This window comes from Stomoxys calcitrans, chromosome 1 (assembly GCF_963082655.1).
Source record: "Stomoxys calcitrans chromosome 1, idStoCalc2.1, whole genome shotgun sequence".
NCBI classification, from domain to species: Eukaryota; Metazoa; Arthropoda; class Insecta; order Diptera; family Muscidae; genus Stomoxys; species Stomoxys calcitrans.
The window spans coordinates 75072918-75085929 of record NC_081552.1 but is presented as its reverse complement, the minus strand read 5'-3'; the positions used below and the strand labels follow the sequence as shown (position 1 = coordinate 75085929).

Sequence of the window (13012 nt, the reverse complement as noted above, 5' to 3'; positions counted from 1 at the left end):
TTTAATGCATTTGTAACTTATGACAGAAATTGGAACTTAACGCCGAATGGGTAGAAAATACCCAAAAATGTCGTAGAAAAATTCTGCAATAGCTTGTGTTAGCAAAAGGTGTTGTTGTTGTAGCAGTGTGTTATGCTCTATCTTTCGTCCGCTGGTTTCTGTTTAACTTTCAGATCCAGGAACTCTGCGTCTAACGTGGACTACGTCCAGGGCATCTAAGTCTAGAGTCGAGTGGGTCTGGCTGGGCAGTTAAACAGATGACGTGTGTCTGGCATCAATCCTTGCTCTGTAGGAATTGAGGCGGCTGCATCTGCCTGATCGTCACTAAGCCAGAACTACTCTGGTTTGCCAGGAAAAGTCTATTTCTTCATGTGCAATTGGTGGCGGTCATTTCCCAAGGACCACATTCAGCCAAAAGCTATTCACCGCACCTGTTACCATGTCTGCATGAATGTAGTATAGATCCGCTTGATATGCTGCCAGATCTAGAGATTCTCTCTTGTACCGCTAAACCACTCGTTCTATACAATAGATCATGCAGATCCACCTTACGGCTTCTGGGCGGTGGATATCTAATCACAAGATTATGGTTTTGAATGGTTTTACATGCCATCACCTTAAACAAAAGTACACTTGTTGTGCTGAAAAAGATAACTTGGACGAACAACTTCATTTGTCGAGTTTTCTGTACATGAACACTAGCTTCTGCTATGAATCTTCATTAAAAGTAAATAAAAATTAAACAACTTTAATAATTACCAATAAACAATATTTATATTTTTTACTTACCTCTGCCTTTTTTGATCCATTTTGCGTTAGCTTTTGTATTTTCATGTAACGGCTGCTTTTCATAAAACAGCTGACCTTTACAAAACATCTGCTCAAAGTTGCAAATTTCTGCTGGCAAAAAAAGTCCCAGAAAAATTTTACAAATTGTTGAGTTCCCGAACACAGCTATTGTAAGACAAATATTTACAACCGTGTTCATCGTTGTCACAAGAAAATTAGCTGCGAGCGTCCACAGGCTGTGGAATGTTTCATACGGAGAAGCTGCAGCGGTAGTTGCGGACAATCAGCGGTATCGAGGGGGAGAGCCGATCGGCACCGGTTCTTTCATAAATACTGACACCGGTATTCACAAAATTTAATGCAGCTTTAAAGTAAGTTTATTTGACAGTTCTATAAAGGAAATCTATCAAATAAACTATTGGTTGCCTAAAAAGTAATTGCGGATTTTTTAAAAGAAAGTAAATGCATTTTTAATAAAACTTAGAATGAACTTTAATCAAATATATAATTGCCATTTTGTTCGATAACCTTTTGCCATCTTCCTGGCAAATTTAGTATTCCACGCTCATAGAACTTCTGGCCTTTATCTGCAAAAAACTGAACCAAGTGCGATTTTATAGCCTCATCATTGCCGAAAGTTTTACCATTTAAGGAGTTCTGCAAAGATCGAAATAAATGGTAGTCTGATGGTGCAAGGTCAGGGCTATATGGTGGATGCATCAAAAGTTCCCAGCCAAGCTCACTCAGTTTTTGGCGAGTGACCAAAGATGTGTGCGGTCCAGCGTTGTCCTGGTGGAATATGACACCTTTACGATTGACCAATTCTGGTCGCTTCTCCTTGATGGCTGTATTCAATTTGTCCAATTGTTGACAGTAAACATCCGAATTAATCGTTTGGTTCCTTGGAAGCAGCTCAAAATATACCACATCCTTCCAATCCCACCAAACAGACAGCATAGCCTTCTTTTGGTGGATATCAGCTTTTGAAGTGGTTTGAGCTGGTTCACCATGCTTGGACCACGATCGTTTTCGACTAACGTTGTTGTAAACAATCCATTTTTCATCTCCAGTTTTGATTCGTTTTAAAAACGGATCGAATTCATTGCGTTTAAGGTGCATATCACAAGCGTTGATTCGGTTTGTTAAATGAATTTCTTTCAATACATGTGGTACCCATATTAAAATTGACGCCAAACAAACAAATGTAAACAAAATTTCGCGGACTTTTTTTTTTCTAAAGCAAGCTAAAAGTAACAGCTGATAACTGACAGAAGAAAGAATGCAATAACAGAGTCACAAGCCGTTGAAAAAAATTGTCAACGCCGACTATATTACTACTATTGGGTTGCCCAAAAAGTAATTGCGGATTTTTCATATAGTCGGCGTTGACAAATTTTTTCACAGCTTGTGACTCTGTAATTGCATTCTTTTTTCTGTCAGTTATCAGCTGGTACTTTTAGCTTGCTTTTGAAAAAAAGTGTAAAAAAAGTATATTTGACTAAAGTTCATTCTAAGTTTTATTAAAAATGCATTTACTTTCTTTTAAAAAATCCGCAATTACTTTTTGGGCAACCCAATAACTTTAAAGCTGCATTAAGTTTTGTGAGTATGGGCATGCCTATGATGCTCGATATGACAAGGCGAGTTATTGGCGCCTATTAATATACAATGGCCACTCTGTTGCAGCGGCGATCGGTTCTTTGTACCGGAAAGAGCTGGGTCACTCACAAAAGCTTGACGAGGATCGCCAACTCCACATGAAAATGTGGCTACAACAACAAAAACATACCGTGTAATAGCGCCTTAAGGCGACAGTTCGTCGCAGTTCGAAGAGCGGTATTCTAAATCTAAATATTATTCTATTACGTGTCACATAGCTGACGAGATCTCACTGGATCTGCATAACCTGTCATTGATCGGCCTCAATAAGGTTTATTTGTCAGCACCCCAAGTGCTGCCGGCAAGTTATTTGAGGACATTGTTTCTATTGCTGACCTTATCGCAAATTGCAGTGGCATGTGAAGAAAATGTGTAAAAGCTTTCGAATGTATTTGGCGACACTTGATGGTCGTAATCGTTACTTCATCGACTAGCACATTCAGATCATTACTCACTTCGTGCGTTGCATGTATGTCTGGAAGGTGCGGAATGGAGGATAAGTAGAGGTTAAACAGTGCCGGAGATATCACCCCGCCTTGGGAAACTGCCTGCTTAACTCTATGGTGTGTCGACTTCTTACCCGAATTCCATATAATTCTTGACCCAGCATTTCAGACCTGTCTGGAGGAACGTGTTGGCGATGTCCTCGATAGATCCAGTGCCACGTGGACCGTTGTTGTTGTAGCAGTGTGTTATAAACTGAGACGGTAGCCCTTGCCGATGAAGAACTCCATCGGGTAAATCCGGTACGTACAACCGGCTGCATTGTAATTGCGAGGACCGTCGTATGACATGGCCTGGTCTGATGTAAGCAACGGCAAATGTGTGCGGTGATGGCATGCAAAGCAGTTGTTGTGATATGCAGGCTTCCCAATCCATGCTGATGTTGCGCGAATGGAAATTTTCCAAAGTGGCTTGGGAGGAGTAGTCCCTCAATGGTCATGCCTACTGGTGAGAGGAGGGAGATCGACTCCCCCTTACTCGGGTCCTTCACAGGCTAAAATACCGGAATCACTTTGCTCATAGGCACTCAGTATTTTTGCAAGTGCCGGTGCCACCCGGCCTCTCACTGAGACTCTACGCTCTATACCGGTGATTGTCCGCGACTGCCGTTGCAGCTACTCCGTATGGAACATTCCACTATTCGCAACCTGTGGACGCGCCCAGTACCTTGCAACTAAGCTTCTCGTGACAGCAACGAACACAAATCGGACCTCAATGTTCCAGTCCGTGTGGTGCTCACAGCTATCCCGTGCCGAGAATGTTCAAAGTTGAAAGATTGTTGGAAAGTACTCGACTCCGGGCAGATCAAGATTCTTCAACATCAGTCGGGTACCAACGCCGAGGATGACTTGGTGCCACGGAAGATATTTGTAACTTCGTCCACGATAAATAGTTATTCTCGATGAAGGACTCCATCGGGTCAGTCCGGTACGTACAACCGGCTGCCATGGGATTGACGGTAAATTGTGATAGCCGTCCATCGGCTAAGCGATCATGGAAACTACGAATGGCTCTGTTGTTGTTGTTGTTGTTGTTGTAGCAGTGTGTTGTGTTCAATATTTCGTCTTCTGTTGAATATTCAGATCCAGGAACTCTGCGACTAAGATGGATTGCGTCCAGAGGGATCTTGGTCTGAGTCGAGTGGGTCTGGCTGGGCAGTTAAACAGGTGACGTGTGTCGTGTGGTCCTTGGTCACAATCTGGACATACATGCCGCATGTCGGCATCTATCCTTGCTCTGTTGAGGCGGCTGCATCTGCCGGATAGTAATTGATCCAGAATTACTCCGGTTCGGCGGGGGAGGTCAATTTCTTCAGGTGCAGCGGGAGGCGGTCGTTCTCCAAGTACCATATTCACCGCATCTGCTGCCGTGTCCGTATAAATGTTGTTAAGACCTGCTTGTTCTAGAAGTTCTCTCTTGTAGCGCTAGACCTCACGCTCCAGATCATGGAAAACTATCTGAGCGGTGGATACCTATCCACAATGATGATGATTTAGTTGGTCTCTGCGATAACAGCCTAGAAGGGATTGCTTAGACAGCATGTTGTTGTTGTAGCCAGAATTGCCTGTGGAGGTGGCGATCCTCGTCAAGCTCCTATAGGCGAGCAAGCTCGTTCCGGTCTATACGATCGCATTATGACCATTGGTTATTAAAAGGCGCCAAAATTTCGCCTTGTCGTATCGAGCATCATAGGCATTCAGTATTTAAAAAAGAGCCGGTCTCTTACTGAGACTCTCCACTCAATATCGCTGATTGGTCGCGACTGCAGTCGCAGTTACTCCGTATGAAGCATTCCACTTTCCGCAACCTGTGGACGCGCCCGGTAGCTCTCAGCTGAGCTTCTCGTAATGACGATGAAAACACACGGAGCTGAGAGTTCCAGTCTGTGTGGTGGTCATAGTCATCCCGTTCCGCGATGCTATCCTTGAGTAACTTAGTTCTGTTGCGGTCACCTGGCCAACAGAACTAAAGCGAACAAGGACAGCTTGGAGCTAAAGACAGCTTGGTGTCGGTAGTTGCCGACAAGGGAGAAGACCAGGCCTGCATTTCTAAAAACAATTGGAGTGCGATAGTCAATGGACTGTCATCTGTATACTTCGATGGCCTTGCGGAATCGCCTGGGTCTCCTCCAGTCTGTGACGATGGAGGCTGGTATCGGGGCCGATACAAACACATTGCTTTTAGGTATCAAAGCTTAGTTTTAAATTTACCGTTGCGCCCTAAAGAAGATTGGCGAGTTCTGGCCAGACGCGGTACTGGATTTAGCCAAGAAGGAAAATATTCATTCTCGACCAATTACACACGCTTGTATACCCAGGATTCCCTCAGATCCCGAATCCATACTTAGGAGACTAAGGGACTGTAATCCCAATCTTTCAATCACTGACTGGAATTGGTAGGTTGGATGAGGCTGATAGTGATCGGAGACATGCAGCATTCGTACTAAATTCCGACTGTCTCGCAGACCTCAAACAGTCTGAAGGAGTTGTATCCTACGGATTCAACAAGTTGAAACTGAAAGTGTATAGAAGCGGTGGGGTTGGGGAATCAGAAGACGACTCTGCAGATCTTGCTGAACACGTGTCTGAGGAACTATTGACCACATCTTTAAAGTCTGGCGGATTGAAGTAGACTGAAAATCCCCTGTCACCATCAAAACAGGAGTAGAAGGCGTCTAAACGGGACCCGACAAGCCTTGAGTGGGTGGGTCATCCGGTTCGATTGGGTTCAAGGTGGGCGCTGGCGAGGAAGGACGAAATTCAACATGTATTTCGTCAGCAGCAGCTAGTGCCGCCCAAGTGAACAACACTGCTACAAAACAACAACACCAAAGGAGGAATCACCCACACCACTGCTTTCCCAACTGCCCCTGGATGCGTAAGGAAAGTCATAATGACAAGATCGAAAAGATCCTGTATGGATGAACTTCTGTCGGTCTCAGAAGACGAGGCTAATGCAACAGTGATGGAAATTCTGAATCCTGACTATGGTACGGTTTCTACAGATAAATCTCTACCATTGTAAGACCGCTTCGGCGGCACTAAAGGTCCTTCTGATGGCAAGAAGATTTGACGTGGTTCTTATCCTGGAACAGTGGATGTGTCTGGAATGGTTCGTGGACTAAGAATTCTTGGATTTAAACTACGGGGTATGGGAGATACAGAGACTGTATTCTTGCGAAGAGTAGTCTAAATGTTTTTCTTCTTACGTCGCTAAGCATTGAAGATTCATTCAGTAGCTAGCCTTGAAATTAATAATATTGCTGGCTGGCTTCCCTATATATGGCACACGATTGGGAAATGACGCCTTCAAGCCTTAAGTTGCTGGTTGAAGCCGCTTCTGCAGGGTTAAAGAGCCTCATTGTAGGAAGTGAAGCTAATGCACAACACACTGCTACAACAACAACAACAACCAGATGTGGGGAAGTTCAGACATCAACGAAAGGGGTAAGCTGTTTATTGAATATATTATAAGTGAATAAACTGACCTTTATAACAAGGAACAGGCTGGAGGTACCAGATGTTACCTTTATATCGGAGGATGTAAGCGAAAAGATATGTGACTGGGAAGTGGTGGGTGACCACAGCTTCTCTGATCATCGTTATATTAGTTTCAGCCTTGGAGAAAATACTGCAGAAGTGGTCACTCTGCAAAACAGAAGAGAGGTGGGTTGGGATAAATTTCAGCACGTATTCTGCACGACTATCCCTATATATAATAATGGTTAAGGGGATCACGAAGTCCCTGAATGACTCGCTTGTATCAGCATGTCCTAGACCCAAGCCAAGCGGGCAAACAGGGACCGCCATAGTGGACCTCAGACCTGGTTGGTCTAATAAAGGACGACGACAACGCGTAAGTGGCGTAAATCCGTCTAAGACGGAAGTTCTTTTTGGCAGGAGATACAAGTTACCCACAGTGTCACCTGTCTCCTTGGGAGGAGAGAATGTTCCATTTACTGAAGGGCAAAATACCTGGGTGTTTTGCTGGACAGGAAATTTAACTTTAAATCAAACATTTTGAAAAGAGCAAAAAAGGCATATCTTACCTGCAAAAGAGACATAGGCAAATGTTGGGGGTTTAAACCGCGTGCACTGACACGACGCCATCTATGCGCTGAATTTAATGCTACACCCAATGCCTCTGGACGTTGTGGCTTGAAAAATTGCTGCGACCACTGCTGTGTTGCTAAGGGAGGTTATGTGGCGGATACGGACACTGTAATTCTTGATACAATGCCCGATGTTGCAGGCAGTGTGGATTTTAAACACTCCAAAATTATGTCGTCCTAGACTTCAAGAGGTTAACCGCTTTAATGTTGCTGGCTAAAACGGACGTCTCAGTCCTTGTGCCGGTCATGACGGGTCACTGTCGTATCGAAAACATGCAGGCAGACTGAAGGTTGCAAGTAAAGACTTTCGCCGAAGCTGTGAGGACGTCGAGAAAGAAGAGACTATAGAACATCTGCTGTGTGTGAGTGTCCCGCACTGGCAGTAAGAAGGAGTTCCACTTTAAATTCTTGTTTCTTTGAGATCTGGATGGTTCAACGGTAGGCATTAAAAGGCATCCTCCTTATCCTGTTCCTGTGGTACAGCTATAGGCGATGAGTCTGTTGGCGGACTGCCACTTAAACCTTATCTAATGCTGGAAGCTACCGGTCCCAGCTAAGATTCTCGTAATAACGACGAAAACCACACAGATCGGAGCTCAAATGGTTATCCCGTGTTGGGGTCTGGTGTATGCTAGGCAGAGTCTGAGCCGATTGATTGAAAATGTGTTTTTTTTAATAAATTAATCTATTCACAGTAAAATTATGAACAATATTTTATTAACCTATATGCCACTTCAACATATTTTTCGTAGAAAAAATTTTAATAAAATTAGGGGTTAAAATTATGTTTTTAATTTCCTAATGAATTTATCATTATTGATTGATAAGGATAACCAGAGGATACCACACACTCACCATTATGCTACGCGTGTCGCAGCTTGGGGCTAAGCGGGCATTTTAGGCGCTAAGGTTACAAAGTTCTTATTTTATTAGGTAGCATTTATATCGAAGTTGCTGCGAAATGAATAACGAAATTTTCGTTAGCAAACAAATGGAAAACGAAACAAAACACAGAAAACATTCAAAACGTCAATCTGCCACACTGTATTGCTGATAAAGTACGCATTAATCAAAATTAGGCGTGATTTTGTACAAGTAAATACATTACGTGGTGGAAAAAGATCAAAGAATTAGTTTTCTTTCAATGAAAAAAGGATCTAGAAGATCTGCGATGAACATTCCATTAAGGAACAGCGGCCAACTTCTCACATATCAACGAGTGTGGTCCGATTCAAATTTAAACTCAATGATATGCTTACAATGTGACCCTCTAACGCAAACAAACCGAAATTTTCCGAAACCGAATTATGGCAACGGAAATTTCGCTAGACCTCCTTTTGGGGAATGGAGATATTCATATAACCGACTAAATCGCCCAATTACCGGTAATTCTGGTGATTCAAGCAAGAAAATGTTTTGTTTCGAGATACAAAGCCACGACGGGTATATGTTTAATAATACAAAATTAAGGAACAACTATAAAGACCATTTTACAAGTAATTAAATACGCCTTCTAAAGTAGTTCTGCAAAGTAGTACCAGTCCAGCTGTACCGTCTGTGGAAAGCACGCTAACTTTTGAAGGAGTAAAGCTAGGAGCTTAAAATTTTGCAAAAATACTTCCCGTTAGTGTAGGTCGGTTGGAATTGTAAACGGGCCATATCTGTCCATGTTTTGATATATTTGCCATATAAACCGATATTGGATCTCGGCTTTTTGAGTCTCTATATGGCGCAATTCTTATCCAATTTTGCTTCAATTTTTTATGGGGTGTTTTGTTATGACTTTCAACAACTGTGCTAAGTATGGTCCAAATCGGTTCATAACCTGATATAGCTGCTTTATAAACCGATCTCGGATCGTGACTTCTTGAGCCTCTTGGCGGCGCAATTCTTATTCGATTTGGCTAAAATTTTGCATGAGGTGTTTTGTTATGACTTTCAACAACTGCGCTATGTATGGTCGAAATCAGTTCATGAACTGATATAGCTCCCATATCAAACCACTCTCCTGATTAAACTTCTTCAGCCCATATTGGACGCAATTCTTACCATTATGCTCCATTTGCCTATAGAAATTCCGGGTTAAGAACTTGTTTTACCTATAACGCCAGGCAAAGAACTTGACAAACGCGATCCAAGGTAAAGGGTATATGATATTCGGCCCGGCCCAACTAACCACGATTTTAGTTTTTTCTATTTATCTATCTTTCTTTATGAGTACCTACCTTCATGAACATATTTTTAAGTTATTTTCTCTCTTTTTTTGTCTTTCAGACCAATGATTATAGTAATGTAACCCCTCGTAAACGTTCCACGGCCTCAAATGTGGAACAATGTTGCCATATTTTATAGTTCTCACAATGCATTTCACTACTACCAGACGTGTAATAATCGAACTGATTCACAATGTACTGAAACTCTGATACATGCCTGCCCTCTTCCTCTCCTGCTCGATCGCTATCTCTCATGTTATCTAGTGAAATTTCTTGTTATTTTGTTATATCCATCCTCTCCTTTATAGAATATTTATTAAATTTTTTTGTTTGTTTATTAAGCATATTTATTTATAGACTATTTTATAGTTTTCGATGTGTATTTTTTTTGAACTCTAATTCATAATGTATAGGGTGGCTGATGAAAGCCGCTACCAAAAAAAAATGTAATAACTTTTTTTCTATTTAATAATAATAATTTAATAATTAATTTAATTAATTAATTAATTAATTTAATTAATAATAATTTAATAATTAATTTAATAATTTAATTTAACATGAATAAAAGAAAAATGTATTCCATACACCGAAAAAAAAATGTAGCAATATTCATCATTGTAGCAATATTCATCAGCCCCCCTGTACATATATATATATAAAATCAAATTTGTTATTTTAGCAATAACACTGGTTGACATCTGGCAAAAGGAAAAAAAGCTCAAAACAAAAAAACATCATTTAATTCTAGAATATAAACATTAACTTTATTTGCTGGCCAGTGTAATTATCATGAAAAAAAAAAAAGAATGAATGCTGTTGAAAACAGCAAATAAAAGGGCTGAGATTTTTTTAAAATAATTAAATCTATATATAATAATTTGTAGGAAATTAAAGCTTTAACGAAATTGATGGGAGGTGAAAAAGATATTTAAGTGCTATTTGTAATGCAATGTGTGAGTTATTGGTTGTTTTGTTGTTTCTACAATTGGGTGAGTATTTTGGTTGTCTAGCAAGCGAATTCGACGATTTCAACGAAATCTAAGAATTTTCGCCAAAAAAACGAGCTCCAGACTTTAAAAGCAATGTTTTCTTATTACTTTATAACAATTCATTTAGGAATAAATATCTGATGAACTCCGATATAGAACGCCGAAGCTGGGAGTTTTATTTTTTTTCTTACTTCGCTACCATACGTTATTGATACCCGTATGGTATGGTAGTAAATCTAAATGTCAAAGGCTTGATTTCACAGCAGCGATATTTTTCTAAAATCTTAAGATGTTCTATTTTATCCGATATTTCACACATAAGCAACAAAACAGTGTTATAATGATGAAAATACAAATATAAAACACTTTTGTAGAAGATAAGCTGTAAAACAAAGTTTATTTCAAAAAAATCACTTTGACATTTCAATTTTCAGCATTTGCCACTCAAGGTATTTTCGTTGGGGGTAGATTTTTGGTGTTGTGCTAATGACCCTACCTTCTAATTGTACCACGATTAGATATATTACCAAACAGGTATTGCTTTTTATACCAAACTGTTATGACTTTAGTATCAATACCATATTGTTTTAATACCATAAAGGTTGCTACTATATTCGGTTTTCGCGGTGAAACTCCATATAAAAAAATGAGCGGGAAATATTGATGAAAAGTGTTAATTTCGCCATAACTTGTTTTTTCATCTACAGGAAATTTATATTTCACGACGCCAAAAAAGAGCACAACCACTATCGCTGTGCAACAAGTCTTTTTCTTACGTAATATAAACGCGATCGCCAAACTTCTAATTGTAACTAAGTGTTTGTTAGTGTTAGTGATCTTGTTCACATGTATTTACTCGGGGTGAAAAAAAAATATTATTTGTGGATGCATAAATTAGAAACTTTTTGTATAAAAATATAAATAAATATACTTTTCAAACAAATAAAAAATAAATGTCTATTTCATAACAAGCTATTGTAATAAATCTGTACTCACATATGTATTTAAACATGTACGTAAGCAGCTGATAAATTGGTTGGTGCCATATGAATTTTTATATGTAAATGGCAACATTTTGGCAAAAAAAACCCACAAAAATCAAATGTGGTAACCTTATCCAACCACCGAAAGAACGATTTAGGGATATTTTCCCCCCCAAAAAAAACGTAGTACCAGCCTTTAAGGGAAAACTTACATTTCACAACGTAAAATAAACGCCAAACTTCTAATTGTATTGTAACTAAGTGTTTGTTAGTGTTAGTGATCTTGCTTTGATGTACATACTCGAGGTGGAAAAAATAAGCATTTGTGGATGCATAACAAGAAAGTATTTGTATATGAATAAACAAATCTAAATCTGTACGAAGTAATAATGATTGTGAAAGAAAGTGTTGTGCTTTTGGTCATGCAATTACAACAAATACTACAAAATCTTATAATTTTTACAAATAAATTTTTTTTTTAATAGTTTTGTGTTTATTTATTAATTTCGGAGGTGGGTTTTGGTTGAAATTACAACGACATGCATGAATTTCACTAAGATCAAAACACTCACACTGGTGTGTACGCATGCATGTAAGCAGCTGATACATTGGTTGGTGCTATATTAATTTTCTATAATAAATGGCAACATTTTCGCCAAAGAAACCCAAAAAAATCAAATGTGATAATCTTGTCAAACCGACGAAAGCGCGATTTTCGGAAAATTTTCCACCAAAAAAAAAAAACTTTTACCAGCTTATAGGTAGGCATTGAGATCGTTCACTGTGGAAAGTTTTCACAAAGCATTGTTTCCTTGTTGTAGAAATTTAAAAAAGCGTTTTTTTGAGAACATATCACCCTCAAATGAATTAAGACAAAAATCTTTGAAAATTTTCTTACATTCCTAAGTGTACCAAAAGGTTCTAAACTATACTAACTGCCAGGTTCACTAGCTTCTTTCTACTCAAATGAGTCCAGTCACTCACTCCAAACTCTGCTTTTTCCTTTATGAAATCAGCTGGTTTTTTGGGAGAACGAAAATCACTCACTTTCAGCAATAAAATGTTAGTGAACCAGTCAGCAAATAGGATTCTATGAATCATATGTTGTTGGATCAACATGTACATTTAAAGGCCAAGCAAAGCGGCCTGTCAAAATCAAAATTAAGAACTATTCAGGTATTTGGTACTCTAAAAGCCAGATTTTTAAAAATACATTTTTGGACAACCACTTGACAACCACCATATGAAAAAAAGTTTAAGGCTGAGTATGCACCTTTAGCGAAATTTTCGGTTGCAGCTTATGGCTGGTACTATGTTCGTTTTTCACCGTTGAAAGTCATGTTTTACGAAAGTCATGTTTTTCGCGATTACTTTTTGAAACATTACACAAATAACAAACATATTAAAATTTTATTATAGGCAATGAGGGACATACACCTAAGCCAGTAATTGGCTTGTTGTGTGCTCTAAATACTAAATAAGTAACCTCGAAAAATCCTTAATTGTTTTCCACCACCTAAGTGCCGGTATCTGTTAGACGCGAAAGCCGGACAATGACAAAGGAAATGCTCCCGCATGCCCTACACATGCTATCACTTGACGCACCGATTTTACAAAAGTAAGCTCGTAGTCCTATGTGTCCCGTTATGATATCAATAGCTATACTGACCTCCTTACTTCCTTTCAGCAATAGCCTCGTCTTCTCACGAACTGGAACCCCCATAGGATTTTCTTCGTCCTACCAAGCGTTTCGCTGCTCCACAG

The 13012-nt window shown here is 39.6% G+C and overlaps 1 protein-coding gene across 5 annotated transcripts in view; it reads left to right on the top strand.

Moving 5' to 3' along the window:
• The window catches only part of LOC106094201 (acyl-protein thioesterase 1), a 60060-nt gene extending 50477 nt beyond the window's left edge, over positions 1–9583 (top strand). For all 5 annotated transcript variants that reach the window (XM_059361518.1, XM_013261403.2, XM_013261404.2 and 2 more), the window contains one exon: positions 9338–9583. In XM_059361518.1, coding sequence (XP_059217501.1) covers positions 9338–9415 — 78 coding nt within the window. In that variant the 3' untranslated portion in view covers positions 9416–9583. The remainder of the gene's footprint in view (positions 1–9337) is intronic.
• Positions 9584–13012: the final 3429 nt, after the last annotated feature.